Source organism: Phascolarctos cinereus, unplaced genomic scaffold (genome assembly GCF_003287225.1).
Source record: "Phascolarctos cinereus isolate Bilbo 61053 unplaced genomic scaffold, phaCin_HiC Scaffold_726;HRSCAF=1367, whole genome shotgun sequence".
In the NCBI taxonomy this organism is placed as follows: domain Eukaryota; kingdom Metazoa; phylum Chordata; class Mammalia; order Diprotodontia; family Phascolarctidae; genus Phascolarctos; species Phascolarctos cinereus.
The window spans coordinates 214,654,167-214,673,247 of NW_027556098.1; the positions used below are offsets into that span (position 1 = coordinate 214,654,167).

At 36.6% G+C, this 19,081-nt stretch overlaps 1 protein-coding gene across 2 annotated transcripts in view; it reads left to right on the forward strand.

Annotated features, from left to right (window-relative positions):
* OLA1 (Obg like ATPase 1) overlaps positions 1-777 on the forward strand; it is a 252,465-nt gene extending 251,688 nt beyond the window's left edge. For both annotated transcript variants that reach the window (XM_020990993.2, XM_020990994.2), the window contains one exon: positions 251-777. In XM_020990993.2, coding sequence (XP_020846652.1) covers positions 251-352 — 102 coding nt within the window. In that variant the 3' untranslated portion in view covers positions 353-777. The remainder of the gene's footprint in view (positions 1-250) is intronic.
* The last annotated feature ends 18,304 nt before the right edge of the window (positions 778-19,081 follow it).

A 19,081-nucleotide genomic window follows, 5' to 3' on the forward strand; every position in this document is an offset into this window, starting at 1 on the left:
TTACATTTATGTACCACCAATTTAGTGGAGAATACATTATGATTATGTATGTATGTATGTAAAATCGAGTTCTGCCCAAATCAGGAAGTCTTTGCTTCTATCCAACTCATGTTGAGCTTGTGTGCCTTTATTTTTTTCCCTATTTAAATAATACTTTTTGCATATTGGACTCTCCACCCCCCAACATACACACAGCTATATATGCTTAAATGTAACATAACCAACTTCCTTCATTTCTTCCTTTTTGCAGGCTGCTGGGAAATACAGACAACAAGGTAGAAATTACATAGTTGAAGATGGAGATATTATCTTCTTTAAATTTAATACACCTCAACAACCTAAGAAGAAATGAATTTTAAATATTGCTCATTGCTCAGAAATAAACAATGCTATTTCAAAGAGTCATATGAATTTTTATTTTGGTAAAAATAATTGAAAAACAACAACACAAATTCACTTAGGGGAAAAAAAAATCTTTCTCCAAATGAAATCACTCTTACTTGTTTAAAATTAAAATATGGTACCTCCAGTGAACATGCAAGTTTACTAAATGTGAACAGCTTTGCTTTTCAAATGATTAAGACCCTCTTCCAAATTGTAGAAGCTTTTCAGGAACCATATTACTCTCATGATACTTCATTAATCTCCATCATGTATGCCAAACCTGACACATTTGACAGTGAGGACAATGTGGCTTGCTCCTTTTTGAATCTACAGATAATGCATGTTTTACAGTACTCCAGATGTCTACACTCAATAAAACATTTGACAAACCCAGCCTTGGTGTGTTTGGGGATGTCTGTATTGACTGACTGTGGTGTGCTGAATGCGATATGGCACCTGGTGGATACTGATTACAGAATTTTAAGGCATGTGTATCATACAGTAACTGGCAATGAGGGGCAGCTGCAATCGTATCTTAAGAGTGAGTCTTTCATGGGAATCAGAAGATTAGGTTGCCTATGATTTGTCTCAAAAAAGTTAATGAATCTGTAGATAGATATTCACTGAAATATGATAGTAAGAACATTAAAAAGAATACAGCCCAGGCAACTGTGACCAGAAAGCACACATGAGGAGGGAGTGGGGCAGGGAGATTTTTATTCTGTTTCAGAAATTGGGTTGGGGGAAGGGAGGGAAATGTACATATTCAGCTATTTTTAAGAGTACTTTTTTTCATTCTTCCTTTGAAATTGTTAAATTATGGAAACTATCCATAAATTACCTTTTGATACATAAAAAAGTGATTTGTAATATCATTATTAAGTAACAGAAAAGTAAGGTAAAATAAGAAACATCAACATACTTTTGTTACTAGTAATTGATGTTAGAAAATTCTTCAGCAGTTTGAGATCTGTGTGTTCCACTCAGGCACAATTCCAAATTGCAAAAGAAATCCTGAAGGAGGTGATGGTAAGAGATTAGTAACTTAGAGCTGGTCCTGTGCTTACCAAGCTCAATTTTCCTGCCTCTTAAGAGACTTCTTATTCTTTTCCCTCCTACTTTCTCCTATATTAATTTATTTGTAGCACTGGTCATCTCACACTGTTTGATGATAGGATTTTAAATTTGTAATACACAACTCAGCTGGAGTTATAGGTCAGAGACATTTTGACCTTTTGCTATTCACTTGTCTCTTAGGCACATTTATCACAGTTAATTTCGGACATAGAGAGTAATGAAAAATATGCTTAAAGTGTTCTTTAACTTAATATTTCCAGTTAACTCAAAAAGCAATAAAGGCAGAAGTGATTAAAGGTGATTTGGTCCTAGTATGGAAAAAAAAAAGGTAAGGGAAAATGATTGTGTGTGTGTGTGTGTGTGTGAGAGAGAGAGAGAGAGAGAGAGAGAGAGAGAGAGAGAGAGAGAGAGAGAGAAGAGAGAGAAGAGGACTTTGGTCATATAGTCTAATGCAAAAAATAAAAGAAAAGAAAATCTATTGATATTGTCCCAACCAGGAGAGTTCTTCTTTTTCAGAGAGGTTATAATGAGTGAAAAACAAAGTGAACTACGATATTTATTTGAGACCCAGGGAAAGTTGGATGTTCCTGGGTTTGCCAGAGAAAATATCTTATTCTGTTTCTACAGTAGTGTGTTATTTGGTTCATAGAGTAATTTTATGTTTTCATTTTGTGACTGTAATTATCATGTGGGTGTGCTTGACACAAGTCTGACTCTGCATGTCTGACCATGACCAATTGAAAATGAATTGAGTTGGGTTCCTGACTTTTACTTAGTTCTCTATAGGTTAGTTTCCAGATTTCATACCATATGCATATGTCTTATTGTTCTCTTTTGTTATGTTTTAAATTCTGTGGGTTTTGAGGATCACTATTACTGCCAGGAAATGTGTAAAAATTTTACCTCTTCAATAGCACACTTCACTGACTGTTAGAAATGGAGCAGCAGCTGTTAGTATTGAAAAATCAAACTTTTCAAGGATCATTCAAGTCCACAATGAAGTATGACCAGTTGTACCACAGCACAAAGTAAAATGTGGCCAAAAATGAAAAAGACCACCAAAAATTGACAAACTATTGCTGCAGAATAGCCTGATCGATCCTCAGAAAATAAGCAGAGCTTCCTTCAGAGGAACTTGGCTCCTGAAAGGATTGTTATTGATTCCTCTCCAGAGTGGTATGAACTTCTTGTAGTCAGGTGAACATCAAGAAGATCGGTTTGAAAAAAAGAAAAATTTTTTTTTAAAAGCTGTTAACCATTCCAATGAAGAACAAATATTTGTCATGGACAAGAGAACATAAAAACTGGAGCCATGAAGATTGGAAAAAGATAAATTGTACAGATGGAACTTTTGAATTAAAGCTTTAGAACAAAACAGTTGTCAGAAGAAATCCAGGTAAGCCTTAGGATCCGGGTATTTTCATTAAACTATCAAACCTCTGCCCCCAAAATATGTTTGGGGTTTGATTTTTTTTGTTGTTTGTTTATATTGTGGTATTTCCAGTTTTATTCCCATGGAGGGAATGGTGAACTGTGATACATATACTGATACACTGAAGAGCAGAATTGTTATGAAATTATAGAAATTCCCTTTTGGAGATAGAATACTGCAACTCAGCAATGCCACCTGTCACAAAAGGTCAGGAAATGTATCTAAGAGATGGAGGTAAACATGCGTCCATGAATTGGGAACTTGCCTGATTTAAACACCATTGAAAGACTGTGAACTATAATTAAGCTTAGACTTGGAAAAATGGATTGTCAGAGGTATGCTTAATATCTAATGTACAAAAGTGATTTCTTGGTAAGGAATTAAAGAATATTTGTCAAAATCTTGTGATTTCAGTAGCAAATCATTTAAATTATTGCTGTAAAAGTTTACTGCTATAAAAAGCAAATTATTCCTATAAAATGACATTGAACAAGAATGTAAAATGTTGCAATGTTTATTTGTAGTATGTCCATAAATTTAATTACTTTGTCCCAAGTAATTTGCAAGCCAGTGTATTGGTGGGTTTGAGATATCATGAGTCTTTGAATTGTGACTTTCTTTTTCTAGCACTATTTGTTTAAATTTGGTTTATAGAGGAAACTTACTCCAGTAGAGTCTAGAGTCCAAGATGAATGCAGAGTCCAACCTTGCTTTTCAGACCTCTAACATGCATTCTGTAGGCTTATTTAAATAGGAATACAGAAAGCTCTTTTAAGTTGTATGTTTTTAAAATGGTATGTAGTTAGTTAAGTGAATATTAAAATAACAAATTATGCAATTTAACAAGCTTTAACAATACAGAATAAAATTAAAAGAAATAAATTCATCTTAATAGAGTTTTATATACATTAAATTTTTTTAAATGAAGCATCAAGAATTTTAATTTTGGTTAGAAGTCCTGCCACTCTTCACATTTAGATCAGCTATGAATAATTAGATCTAGTCATCTGAACTTGTATATTTCTAAAAAGCTAATTATTCATTGACCATAAAAATAGGAAAAGGACCCACATGAACAAAACTATTTTTAGCTGCTTTTTTTGTGGTGGCAAAGAATTGGAAATTGAGGGGATGCCCATCAACTGGAGAATGACTGAACAAGTGGTATATGAATGTAATGGAATAAGAATAAGAGATGATGAGCAGGTAAACCTCAGAAAAACCTGAGAAGACTTATATGAACTGATGCTGAGTGAAGCAAACAGAACCAGAAGAACGTTGTACACAGTAATAGCACATTGTGTGACGACTAACTTTGATAGGCTTGCCTTTTCTCAGCAATGCAAGGATCTAAGACAACTCCAAAAGACTCATGATGGAAAATGCTGTCCACATCCCAAGAAAGAACTATGGAGTCTGAATGCAGATGGAAGCATACTATTTGCTTTCTTTTTTGTTGTTGTTTCTTCTTGTGGTTCTTCCCAGTGGTTCTAATTCTTCTTTACAACATAACTAATGTTAAAATATGTTTAATATGAATGTTTATGTAGAGCCTATATCACATTGCATGCTGTCTTGGGGAGGAGGAAGGGGAGAAAATTTAAAACTCAAAATCTTATGGAAGTAAATGTTGAAAACTAAAATAAATTAATATAAAAAATAATCCCTCAAAACAAATTCTGGAATGGTAGAACTCACAAAAGGACTGGGTGAAAGAATTCTCCAGCCCAAGACAACTTAGAAGGTCATCAGGAAAGGTCAGTCACACTGAGGTGAAAATGGAGTGCAGTCCAGCACAGGCTGTACCAACAAAGGCTATTCCCCAGCATATCCACAGTAGGCCTTGGGGGAGACTCAGTCAGTGGCAGCCTCCAGAGCTCTTAACCCATGGAGTGTAAGGGGATCAGACAACTGGTCAGAAGGAGATTACAGGGATCTCTTTGCTGGTCCTAGATATAAGACTGTGTTACATTGTTCATACACAGATCTGTGCCACATTGTCCATATGCAGAGTGAGGAGAAGCAGTAGCACACTAGAGCTTGAGGATATGGGGGGAATTCTGGTCATAGTTCCAGAATGGAAAATAGTGCTTGTGGTTGCTCACAGGCCAGGAGAGTAGTAAACACACTTCTCCTTAGATCATATCACCTTGGAAGAACTGAAAACTTATATACACCACCACCACCACCACCACACAACTAGCTGCTGGGAAGATGAGCAAACAACAACAAAAAAAGAATCTGACAAAGAGCAAAATATGAACTCAGAAGAAAACAAAGTCAAAACTGCTATATCCAAAGCCTCAGAGAAAATGTGAATTGCTTTCAGGCCCCCAAAATCCTGGAAGAGCTCAAAAACGATTTAAAAACTCAGAGAATAAAATGGGAAAAGAAATGAGAGTGATGCAGGAAAACCTTGAAAAAAGTTAACAGCTTGGTAAGGGAAGCACAAAAAAAACTGAAGAAAATATCACTTTAAAAACAGAATAGGCAAAGTGGTAAAAGAGGCACAAAAATCCAGTGAAGAGAAGAACTTAAAAATCAGTATTGACCACATGGGAAAAGATGTACAAAAATTCACTAAAGGAAAGAACTCCTTAAAACATAGAATTGGCCAAATGGAGAAGGAGGTACAAAAGCTCACTAAAAAAATAATTCCTTGACTATTTAATTAGAATTTGGCAAATGGAAGCTAATGACTCCATGAGATATCAAGAAACAATAAAACAAAATCAAAGGTATGCAAAAATGGAAGAAAATGTGAAATATCTTATTGAAAAAACAACTGACCTGGAAAATAGATTGAGGAGAGATAATTTAAGAATTATTGAACTACCTGAAAGCCATGATCAAAAAAGTAGCCTAGACATCATCTTTCAAGAAATTAACACGGAAAACTGCCCTGATATTCTAGAACTAGAGGGTCAAATAGACATTGAAAGAATCCACAGATCACCTCCTGAAAGAAATCCCAAAATGAAAATTCCCAGGAATATTGTAGTCAAATTCTAGAGCTCTCAGGTCAAGGAGAAAATACTTAAAGCAACCAGAAAGAAACAAATATTGTAGAGCCACAGTCATGCTAATATCACAGGATTTAGCTGCTTCTACATTAAAGGATTGAAGGGCTTGGAATATGATATTATGGAGGGCAAAGGAGTTGTTAGGATTACAACCAAGAATCACTTACCCAGCAAAACAGTGTAATCCTTCAGGGGGAAAAATGGACATCCAGTGAAATAGAGAACTTTCAAGCATTCCTGATGAAAAGATAAGAGCTGAATGGAAAATTTGACTTTCAAATACAAGACTTAAGAGAAGCATAAAAAGGTAAACAGCAAAGAAATCATAAGGGATTCAATAGTTAAACTGTTTACATTCCTACTTGTAACTCATACTTGTAACTTTCTTATTAGGGTGGTTAGGAGTATACATAGAAATTGTGGGCATGAGTTACATATGATGAGATGACTGCTAAAAAAAAATAAAATTAAGCAGTATAGGAATGTACTGGGAGAAGGGGAAAGGAAGATGTAGAATAATATAAACATCTCACGTAAAAGAGGCACAAAAGAGCTTTTACAGTGGAGGGGGAGTACATTAATCTTATTCTCATTGGAACGGTCTCAAAGAGGAAATAACACACTTAGTTGGGTATAGAAATCTAACCTTACAAGAAAGTAAGAAGGGAAGGGGATAAAGGAAAGGGGTGGGCCTAATAGAAGGGAGGGCAGATTGGTAGGGGGAGGTGGCAGTCAGGAGCAAAACACTTGAGGATGGACAAAGTGAAAGGAGAGACAGTGGGATAAATATGATGGGTGGGGGAATAGGATGGGGGAAATACATATTTCTGTGTATAACTGAAAAAAATTGGGGAAAAACTAGAGAAAGGATATGAACAAGTAGCTTTCAGATGAAGTAATCAAAGCTATCTATAGCAACATGAAAAAATGCTCTAAATCACTATCAGAGAAATGCAGATTAAAACAAGTGTGAGATACCAGCCCATACCTATCAGATTGGTTAATATGATAGAAAAGGAAAATGACAAATGTTGGAGGGGTTGTGGGACTAATGCCCTGTTGGTGGAATTTTGAATTGATTGAACCATTCTGGAGAGCAATTTGGAACTGTGCTCAAAGGGCTATAAAATTGTGCATACCCTTTGGCCCAGCAATACCACTAGTAGGTCCATATCCCAGAGAGAATTTAAAAAAAAAAAAAGGAAAAGGAAAATGACCTATATGTACAAAAATATTCTTAGCAGCTCTTTTAATGGTGGCAAAGAATTGGAAATTGAAGGGATATACGTCATTTTGGGAATGGCTGAAAAAGTTGAGGCGTATGATTGTGATGGAATACTATTGAACTGTAAGAAATGAGAGCATGGAAAGACGTAAACTGATGCTAAGTGAAGTGAATGGAACACACTTCAAATTCGAGGAGAACACAGTGTTCTTGTGAATGACTTAACTATTCTTAGCAATACAATGATCCAAGACAATTCCTAAGGACTTCTGATGAAAAATGCTATCCATCCCAAAAGAGTTAAAAAGAACTAATGGAATCTGACAGCAGATCAAAGCATTCTTTTTAAACTTTATTTTTCTTGGGCAGGTATCTATTTTCTTTCATAAACTGACTAATATGGAAATATGTTTTACATGACTATGCATGTATAAACTATATCAAATTGCCTTCTCATTGAGGAGGGCTGGGGAAGGGAGCATTTTGAACTCAAACTTTTAAAAAATGAATGATTGTTTTTATATATAATTGGGGCAAATAAAATATTAAATAAGTATATATATTTTTTAAAATCAAGGCTCTAGCCTTTTGAGTTTGAAAGGTCAGGAAAGCAAGACTTCTGTGTCTAATTAGTAATCAAGGCTGTGCTAGGTTTTGCTGCCAGCCCAGCACTGATTTCCTGAAAAACAAGAAGCAGCCTTGAGAACTCAGCCCACTGGTAGCTGAGATGAGGATTCATTTGAAGCAAATAGTAGGTGCTATATAAATGCTAGTTACTATTATTACTATTTTGCCTTAGATCTTGTTTATTTATACCCAGGCAGCTATGTGTTTTCTAAAGTTGGTACAGTAAAAGAACTAAGAGGTAGCCAAAGAAAGGACAAGCAACTTGTAACTTTTTTTTTAAGCAAGAAGGAGGGAGGTTAAGAGGAGAGAAGATGAAAAGTTTATGTAAAAGGTAAGGAAATCAGATCAGTCAATACTTAAAGAAATTCAGGTAATTCACTGGAAGGTCAAAATACTGGAACTGAAGGTTAAATACTTTGACCACATACTGAGAAGATGGGACTCATTGGGAAAGACTGGTGTTGGGAAAGGGGGAAGGCAAAGGATGAGATGGATAGATGGTGTCATGGAAACAGTAAACATGCACCTGGACAGACTTTGGAAGGTAGTGGAGGATAAGTGACCTCCCCAGGGTCACACAGCTAGTATGTGTCTGAGGTTGGATTTGAACTCAGGTCTTCCTGACTCTAGACCCATTAACTTCCCTTCTATAGAAAAGCTGCTGTGAAAAAAGATGCCAGATATAAAATCATAATCACTATTTATTCATGATTTGAAAAGGGAGAAATTGTTTGGATTAGAATTTTATCTCAATTCTTAAGAGTCCCATAAAAATGTAGACCCAACTGTAGAGCTTGCATCTTGAAATTTGAAGATTTTCTCAAGGGTGGGTTAACTAAAGCCTGCTCTTTGGAATTCACTATCCCTTGTGTTCTAATGAAACCTCCATTTGGTTGCCCTTCTGATCCCAGAATGAAGGCAGGCTTATTTGCTTTAGCCTTCCAGGTCAGTTAAGTGATTTCAGTAGTTTGACCCATTGTATGCTGATATTTCGGGGTATTCTGGAGAACTGGGTTTTATTTTCTGTCTGAAAAAAAAAATGGAACTAGTTGTAAGCATAGGAAGTTTATTTTCAATCAGGGGCCTATTCTCTGGTGGAACCCTCATAAAGCTTGGTTTGACTGACTAAAATCTGGTCCGTTGTCACTAAAACAATGTAACATGAAATATGGGGGGGGAGTACCTTTTTATGTTATGATCCAATAGTTAAACAATAGGTCTCAAATCTTAAATTCTAGCAGCATGTGTTTTCTAAAGGCCTCTAGCTAAAATCTTCCCCACACTGGTTTAACCAAACCACATTTTAAAAAATTGTTTAATACTATGGATACTTGGGGTTCCACCCCCACTTCCCATGCCACCCCCACTTTAAAGATGACTAAATTACTAGTTCTGAAAAAACTAGTGGGGAAAAAAAAATCTAGGAGTCAGAAGATCTGGAATCCAGTATGACTACCATTTATTTACTATGTGACTCCAGGCACTGGCTCCTTCATTGGCCTTTGTTTCTTCATCTATAAAATGAAGTAATTGGACAAGATGACCTCACAGATCCCTTCTAACTATAGCATTCTGTGATCTAAATTATATTTAATACTTCTAATTGTCCTTTTGAAATAATAAGAAAATGGAAAAAAATGAGGAGTGAAGGAGTTTAGGTCTCATAAAGCAGTAGTGATCAAAGCTGTTTTGCTAGTGGTTAACAAATAGGAAAATAGATCAGTGGAATAGATTAGATAAGTAATACCCAGAAGCAAGCAAACACAGCAGCCCGAGCAATCGGTCAACAAGCATTTATTAAATCCAGGATTAACTGACTACTAGGGGGAAAGATTTTATTCAACAAGAATTGATCGGAAAACTTGAAAAGAATTTGGCAGAAAATAGGTTTGTACCAATATCTCCAACTATTACCTCCATAAGTTCCAAGTGAATAAGCCAGCTAAATATCAAAGATCATATCACAAAAAAAAAGAAAAGAAAATTGAAATTCATAGCTTTTAAAATTATGGTTAGGGAAAAGTTCATAATGAAACAAGTGGTAAAAGGAATTATAAAAGACAAAGTCCATTTCAATTTTATGTAATTAAAAAGCTTTTGCATTAACGAAATTGGTACAGCTGTAGTAAAATCAATGGATTAGAAAAAAGTTATTTATGTCAAATATTTGATAAGTCTGACATCCAAAGTTGTTTATAAGAAAATGGTACAAATCCCACAAAACTATTCCCCAATCGGTATGGACAGAAAGCTTTCAAAAAAAGAAAGGCACGAGGGTAGGTAGGTGACACAGTGGATAGAACCCTGGGCCCTGGAGTCAGGAGGGCTCAGATGCATGATACTTCCTAGCTGTGTGACTCTGGGCAGGTCACTTAACCCCAACTGTCTCACTAAAAAAAGAAGAAGAAAGAAAAGAAAGGCAAGCTATTGACTACATAATAAGTTATCCAAAGCATTAATGAGAGAAATGTACAGTAAAACAGTTCTGAGGCATCTATGCACAACCAACAAATTGATAAAAAAACAAAAAACGCTCGCATGCACACAAAACCATGAAATTACTCTGTTGGAGGGGATGTGTGAAGATATACACATTAATATACTGTTGATGAATATGTGAATTGTAATCATTCTGGAAAACAGTTTGTAATTATACAAGAAACTTGAAAATTGTTATTAAACAATTCATGCACTTTATCTCACTAGTGAATTTATATCCAATGGTGATCAGAAAATAAGTTCTGTATCTATCAAAATTTTACAATGCTGTAATAGAAAAGGCTAGAAAGAAATTGTGTTCCCAGTGAGTGCAGAATAGCTAAATAAATTGTGACACATGAATATAATGGAATATTTTTGTTCCATAATGATTGATGAACATGAAGAATTCAGAGAAACACCCAAAGACTTGTAAGAAATGATACAAAACAAAGAAACCAAAAGAACAATTTATCCAATGATTACAATAATGTAAATGAAAATGCAAACAAAAATTGTTTTGAATACAATGGATAATACTGGTTCCATATAACTGAAGTTAAAACACTTCCTGTCTGTTAAAAAAGCTATAAACTGTATTGCACAGTGAAGTGAGCAGAACCGGAAGAAAAATTTATACTTTTTATAATGTAACATATATTAAAATAATGGACAATTTTGAGGACTTTTACAAACCAGTGGAGAATAAAATGAACAGAATCAAAAGAACAATTTATACGATAACACTAAAAACTTTGAAAGCTGTAAGCACAATAATGAAATTTGTTTTCCTTGGCTGTGCATATTTATTACAATAAGTTTGGTTTTTTTCCTTTCTTTCCCCTATTGTCTGGGGGGTGGGAGAGAAAGAAAATATATTTTTATTAATTTTTTGAAAAATACAAGTGGTGGGGGCAGCTAGGTGGTGCAGTGGATAGAGCACCGGCCCTGGATTCAGGAGGACCTGGGTTCAAATCTGACCTCAGACATATACCACTTACTAGCTGCGTGACCCTGGGCAAGTCACTTAACCCCATTGCCTAGACAAAAAAAAAACCAACAAAAACAAAAATACAAGTGGTGGAGTGCTATAGATGTGAAATGTTGCATGCTCTTTTAGTTGAAATTATCTTATTAGTTTTACTTAATTGTTCTGCTTTGTTACTAGAAACCTCACATGAAGAGAATAAAAAGTAACATGTACTGTCATTCATCATTAATAGATATACCTGATGGTTTTGCTATTAAAGAAGAAGAAAAACAACCAAAAACCCATGTTTTTATAGAAAAGGCCTATGGTTTGTGGGAAGGTGTTGTTTATTAGAGTGTGATCTACGTGTCAAAACAAAATGCATCAATGTTTTTAAAAGCTACTTACCGTACCCTGAGAATAAGGGATATGTTTTTGAACCAGTTTTCTGTTTAAAAAGCTGAGAGTCTTTGTTGCTAATATTCCTGTAGAGCCATCCTATGCATGGCTCATAATTTGAATCCAACATGATACGGTAAAAAAAGCAATGATTTTGGAGTGCCGACCTGTTTGCTCCTGGGGAAGTCACTTCACCCTTCTCAGTTTCACTTTCCTCAGAAGTAAAACGAGGTGACTGGACTAGATTACTCCTAAATTCTGCAAGAAGTCTGCCTCTAATTTGGGAGATTAGGTTCTACTTTCTTACACTCTTCAGATCATTAAATCCCCTTCCTGGCTCTTGTCTAGGTCTCTGCAAAGGGGGAAGAGGAATAAAAGGGATACTTAATGTACACAATATGAATTAGCTATGAGACAGGCAATTTGTTCCTACACACAAAGGCGTGTTAAACATAAAAGAATCAGTGTACATTAATAGAATGATTCAGTAACAACAAACTACCACCATCTGTTGAGAAGATAATATTTAAACTTCATCAGAACATGAAGGAGATTGTAGAAGTGCTAAGTGAACTCTTAATCTTACATCTTATCTCTGTTCTATCAATCCATTCCAAACCTGAGCTTCCTCTGAACTTGTCACCCACTCACCGCCACATTCAGCCCTTTGAATCACTGACTTTCTGATAGACACCGTTGCTGCCAAACCCACAGATTTTGGGCCCTTTGAACTCAGAAGACGACTTCTAAGCCTGCACATATCTACCAGGAGCCTGTTGCTTGGTCAGCTCGTCAAGAAAACACAAGAGATGCAGTTCAAAGCCAGGTAGGTGTGCCCCATGCAGGACGTGCATTTTTTAATCTGCTATGTATTATTCACAACCATGTGGAGATGGGAGTGGGAAAATTTGCCAGTTGCTTGTCCTCCATAGGATTTTTGGAACATGGCTGGAAAACCATTCTAGAGTATTTGAAGGTGGAAGAGAAGAAAGTGGGGGAGGGGTGAACAGAAGATTCCATTCATTCATCCAATTAAGGTAGCTAAGTTGCACAATGCATAGAGTACTAGGACTGGATTCAGGAAGACCAGAGTTCAAATCCAGCCTCAGACATTTACTAGCTATATGACTTTGGGTATGTCATTCAACCCTGTCTGCCTCAGTTTCCTCATCTGTAAAATGAAATGGAAAAGGAAATGGCAAACTACTCTAGTTATCTTTGCCAAGAAAACCCCAAATGGGGTCATGAAGAGTCAGGCATGACTGAAAATGACCAAACACAACAATCATCAACTTCTCCAGTTTAGCCATCTTCTGAACATTAGTTTAGGGTCAAGGTGTCAGTCTTTTAGTCTTAGGTCATACATGTCTGGAAGTTCCCATGAGGTCAAATGGAATCATACCCTAATTTAAACCAGCCATACAAAATAAGTATTCTCGCCAAAGATGAGAGGCATGCTGTTAATCCATTGTTAGTGGGGTGGTTAAATTTTTACAAAACTAACGTGTGTATGTATACATTCATATATATGTATATATGTATATATTTAAATCATTAATCATCTCAAAAAAAAAAACAGGGCCTGAAAACCATTTGAACAGTGCATACCCTCTGACCCAGAGATGCCATTACTAGGTTAATACTCCAAAGAGAACAAAGAAAGAAGGAAAGGACCCTATGTACAAGAAAAATACTATACTGGAAATAAGGGGGTGCCCATCAATTGGAGAATGGCTGAACAAATTAAGGTATATAAATGTAATAAGATACAATTATGAAGTAAGAAATGGTAAAAAGGATAATTTCAGAGAAACCTGGGAAAACGTGTGAACTGATTAAGAGAGAAGTGAGAACAATTTATACAATAACCACAATACTGCAAAATCAAACAACCCAGGAACTTTGATGAGCACAATGACCAACCTGTGAGGTAGAGGCTATTATTATCCCCATTTTACAGATGAGGAAACTGAGGTTTAGAGAGGCTAAACCAGGATCGCACAACTGGAGAACATCTGAGGCAGCATTTGAACTCAGGCTTTTCCTGACTCCAGTTCACATGCTCTACCCATTACACATTTAGCAAGTATAAGGTCTTTGAAAGTACCCCTCTAGTGTCTTGAAGCCTCTGGAAATTAGCCTTTAACTCATTTAGAGTGACCCACCCTCTAAATTTCCCTGATGCAGTGAATAGAATGGTGGCTTTGAAGTCAGAAGGATCTGAGTTCAAATTCTGCCTCAGACTTTTACTAGCTGTTTTTCTCTTGACAGAGAAGTAATGGACTCAAGAAGCAGATTGAGACATACATATTTGGACATGGCTAATGTCAGAATTTGCTTTGTTGGACTAGGAGGCATTTTCATTACAAGGGTTTGGGTTTTTTTTTTCCCCTCCCAATGAGAGGGAAGTGAAAGAGGGAGAAAATAAACGCTTGTTAATTGGAAAAAAATTTTTTAATACATTCTTTAATCATAGTCTCACCATAAGCAAAAAAAAATTCACTAAATTCCCTATTTTAAAATTTTTGATGAGATTTTTATTGCTGCACTCTAGTCTGGAACAAGCTCAACTTTCTCTGTACACAAGGGACCCCAGCTTTGAAGGACTACCTTGCATTTCCCTCCTAATTCTCTACCACGAGGCTTTCCAGATTAGCTCCACTGATCACCATCTACTTAATTTTTCTACCACCTAAATGACTTGGAAATTTCATCTATTTGTGGCTGTATATCTATTGATTTCTTTCACGTGATTATGAGTGTTCATATTTGCCTTGATTTCCACCCCCCCTCAATTTCCCTGGGGTCAAGGGATTGTATCTTTGATCTTTTTTTTTCTTTACATGCATCTCAGGACTCCTAGCTGGGTGTACTTTGCCTAAAAGAAACCACTTACTTAGAAATCATTAAAGAAATAATCTAAGTTAAAGAACTAAGGCTTTTAATTATAACTGATACCCCACTGTGTAGAAGAAACCACTTCTGCATAACATCAGGGAAGGCTGAAAAGAAGTAGTTGGGTTTTGTTTTATTTTTTTTCCCCCAAGAACACAGAAAATAAGTCATCAAACACCCATTTCCTTTAAATATTGCATTTAAAACCCTCAACAAATATATAAAGCCTGCTGAGACAAATGGCTAAGAGATGTTAACTTAGAAACTTAGAGTTTTCATCAGGGAATATTTCTAACACTTGGGATTTAAGGGACCTAATTTATTGGGGTGGGGGGAGGAGTGTGCAATCAGTTGATTTCTCTAGAGATATTTAAAGGGACAAGCAGCCCTTGAAAATGACTTTGCCACTGTAGTCTCAGAGCAACATAGTTCCTTTTATGGTAATTCTTCTGTTTCAAAACAGCTTGTGGGTTACAATGGAGAGACATGAGGTGGGTGCAGGTCTGTTTCCACTGATGAACCTATGTTGAAGCAAAGACATGAGTGAGGTAACTGAGGAAAAAGATGATGGGAAAAGGAGGTGGACCAGAGGGAAAGATAATAAAAGGGTTACTTGGATGCTGTACTAATACTCACAAAATATTAAGAGCCCTAGAGGAAGAGCTCTACCATGTTGGATAGACATTCTCAAGGATCCGTGGGTGACTTTGGATAAGAATTTCACAGGACGAGGAGTAGATGGGTTATGGTCTGCAATGATAGAGGGAATAGTCATGAGAAGAGAGGCTAGCTCTATTGTGGTAATAGGAGTGTGGCACATATATTTTTGTAATGTCAAAATGATTCACTAAACAAGCAGACACTGTGTTAGGCACTGTGGGAGCTATGGCCTCTAGCTTTATTCTAAGATATGGTCCCTTCCTCAAAGATGTTACAATTTGCTTTGGAGGAAAAAATTTAAATACATTAAAAATGACCAAATAATTCAAGGCAGCATATAATTAAACGCCAACCCATATTCTAGACCATAAATTTGTTATTGTGGTAGGTCTTCAAAGCAGAGGGAAAAGGCTAAAGGAGTCCCCAAAAGCCCTGTGAAGAGCAAAGACCTTGAAACATGATTATTGAGTGTTAGAATTAGAAGAGGATCTTAGATGTTATCCAATTTAGCCCCTTAGTTTTACAGATGAGAAAAATGGACCCTATGAAGTTAACTGCCCCAAACGATGTAGGCAGCTAGGTGGTACAGTGGATAGAGGATTGAGCCTAGGGTCAGGAAGACTTAAGTTCAAATCTGATGTCGGACACTTAGTGGCTGTGTGCTCTTGGGCAAATCATGTAACCTCTGTTTGCCTTAGTTTCTTCAACTGTAAAAGGGAGATGATAATAGCGCTTATCTCCCAAGGTTGTTGTGAAAATTGAATGAGATATTTGTAAAGCTCTTAGCACAGTGCCTACTACATAGTAAGTGCTATATAAATGCTAGCTATTATTATCCATCATTTTATTATTGTTATTATTATTGATGTAGCAAGGTCAAGATCAAGTTGAAGACTGACTCCCAATCCAGCACTCATATATAGCAGTATCATAATTTGAATATTATAGACCCTCAATATGAGGGCAGCTAGGTGGCATAGTGGATAGAGTACCAGGACTGGACTCAGGAAGACTCATCTTCCTGAATTCAAATCTGGCCTCATAACTTATTAGCTGTATGATCCTGGGCAAGTCACTTAACCCTGTTTGCCTCAGTATCTGGAAAATGAACTGGAGAAGGAAATGGCAAACCATTCCAGTATCTTTGCAAAGAAAACTCCAAATGGGGTCACAAAGAGTCTGAAATGACTGAATAACAACAGCATGAGATCTTTTCTTAAAAGAACTAAATCCATGATTATTGTAAATATTAGTTGCTTCCTTCATTATTGAGACAGAAGAATGTTGTACCTTATTGATATCAATTTGCCTTTCTTTTCAATTCAGTTGGCTCTATTACAGGTGGATTGTGTCAAAGTGCCTATGCAAAAATTGTAGAGAAAAGACAACTTGGCCATTGTATCTGAAAGGCTGTCCTTCCCTCTTTGCAACTCTTTAATATCTACTCACTTGTTGAAGTCTAATTCATATGGCATATCCTCTTAGAAGTCTTCCCTGATTCTCCATTCTGAAACAATCTTTCCCCTCAAATAGCATTTTCTTGTGTAATTTTAAAGCATTTTCCAGCTATTATTGAACCTTTTAGTTAGACTATATGAACAAGAAGACTACGTGCTCCATCAGGTAAGTTCTTCAATCCACCAGTGCTGCTTAATCAATATCTGGTCTCCTGACGATTAGCATAAAGTATATGCTAAACAAATTTCTTGGTGACTACCCTCAGTTTTCCTCAGCATTTTCTTCAAGTAGTCATTCCCCAAGAATAGAAATGTGGCCATTTTCTGTGAGAAGAAAGTATCCTAACAAGATAGAATACTAACCAAGTACGAGATTTGAGTTAGAGATACAAAGTGGAGTCCTCCCATCGATCTCTCACCCTATTAGTAATCCAGGGTCCTCATTTGCTGGACTGCTTTAAAAACAAAAAAGCCCAAACCAACCCTTGATAATGATTTGGATGGCCGGTTAATATAAAACTGAGATAGATCGATATGTAGACAGATGATGTGCAGGAGGAAGGGTGGGGGTAGAGATCATTTAATCCCATGCCCTCCTTTCTGAAACGAAGAAGCTGATGTTCAAGGCGTTAAAGTGACTGGCCCGAGCACTACAGTCAAGTTCAATTCATCAAACATTTATTAAGCACAGATGCTAGGGACAAAAATGAAAACAGGCCCTGTCCTCAAGGAGCTCACCTTGTATTTGGGGGAAATGGTAGGTACATAGGTAAGTCAATGCAAAATAAATAAAGCAATTTAGGCCACCAGGTGGCGCCATAGTGCATAGAGTTCCAGGCCTAGAGTCAGGAAGACTCGTCTTCCTGAGTTCAAAACCAGCTTAAGACTCTTACTTGCTGTGTGATCGTGGGCAAGTCACTTCATCCTGTTTGCCTCAGTTTCCTCATCTGTAAAATGAGTTGGAGGAGGAAATGGCAAACCACTCCAGTACCTTTGCCAAGAGAACCCCAAATGGGGGCACGAAGAGTCAGTTTAGGAGGGCAGTGAGGTACATTAGCAATTGGGTGAAAAGTAGTTTCAGGAAAGGCTTCCTACAGCAATTGAACTGAGCCTTGGAGGGGGTAAGATAAGGAGGGACAGTATACAGATTGAAGCTTTTCTCACTGCCACAAGATAACTTCCTTTTGAAAGGGAAGGACTCCCCATCCTGTCAGCACACATAGCTCAGAAAATATATTTAGAAACATAAGAAACCAGAATCTTGAAATGACAACAGAACAGTTTTAAATAAAGTCTCTGCCATCCTAAAATCAATTAAAACCTGATTATATGGGCATGATTAAGTAGCAGTCTGTGTTATAAATTGTTTATTTCAAGTAGCATTTGTATTGGTAGGAGCAACAGTAACAGATCCAAGGGCCTTGATAAGATCAACAAATTACTAAGTGATAATTGTTTCTGCTGGGGTGTCTGGGAGGAGATAAATAGCTTGTAAATTAAATAGCGGTGCCTGAGGGTGAGTCATTTATGGAATCGTGGTCTGTTCTCATACATATACTCTCCAGCAAAAATAATTTCCTCTTGTTCCATAATTACAGATTTTTAGCTTTTTGAACTGCACTCATCAGTGTATATGGTAACCTTCCACTGCCAAATTTAGAAGGAAAAGGGGGGGTGGGTGGGGGAGGCAAAGGGTGACAGCCATGTTGCCAGCAAATTTTCATTGCTAAAATTGTAACTAAGATAATGTGTACAAAGTGCTCAGCAAACCTTAAATCAATACCTAAATTTGAGAAGTTGGAATTGTATTCCTTCCTTATCTAAATCCTGAAAGAATAAGCATTTAAATCTCATTTGGTTCTCTGCATTTATCCCTCCCCCTAATGAAAGAAGACTCTTCTCATGCTGATGCTCAGCTCATGTGGCACAGTCTTCATGAAGCCTTCCATGATTTCTCAAGCTGATATTTCTTTGGCCAGAATCCATCTTTGCACTTTCTCTTCATTTCTTGTACCGTACTTATTTAAATACATATTTTATCTTTCCAATTAGGCAGGTAAGTGGTGCAGTGGGGAAGAGTCATGGACTAGAGCCAAGAAAACTTGAATTCAAATTCTGCCCCAAACACTTGCTTGACCCTGGGCGAGTCCTCATCTGTAAAAAGAGGACAGTATTAGTATCTTCTCCCAGGGTTGTTGTGACAATAAAATGAGATTATTTGAAAAGCACTTTACAAACCCTGAAGTGCTATGCTAGTTATTTTTAATTAGATTGTAAGCTTCTTGAGGCAGGGAGTGCTGATGGTTTGAGTTTATTTTTGAATCTCCAGTGTCTAGCTCAGTGTTTGCACATATTAGGTACAACAAGTATTTCTTAAATTCAGTGATAGGACTAATAATACCTTGGATTCATTTTGCCTTTTATATTTTTCAAAGCATGTTCATATTCTATATT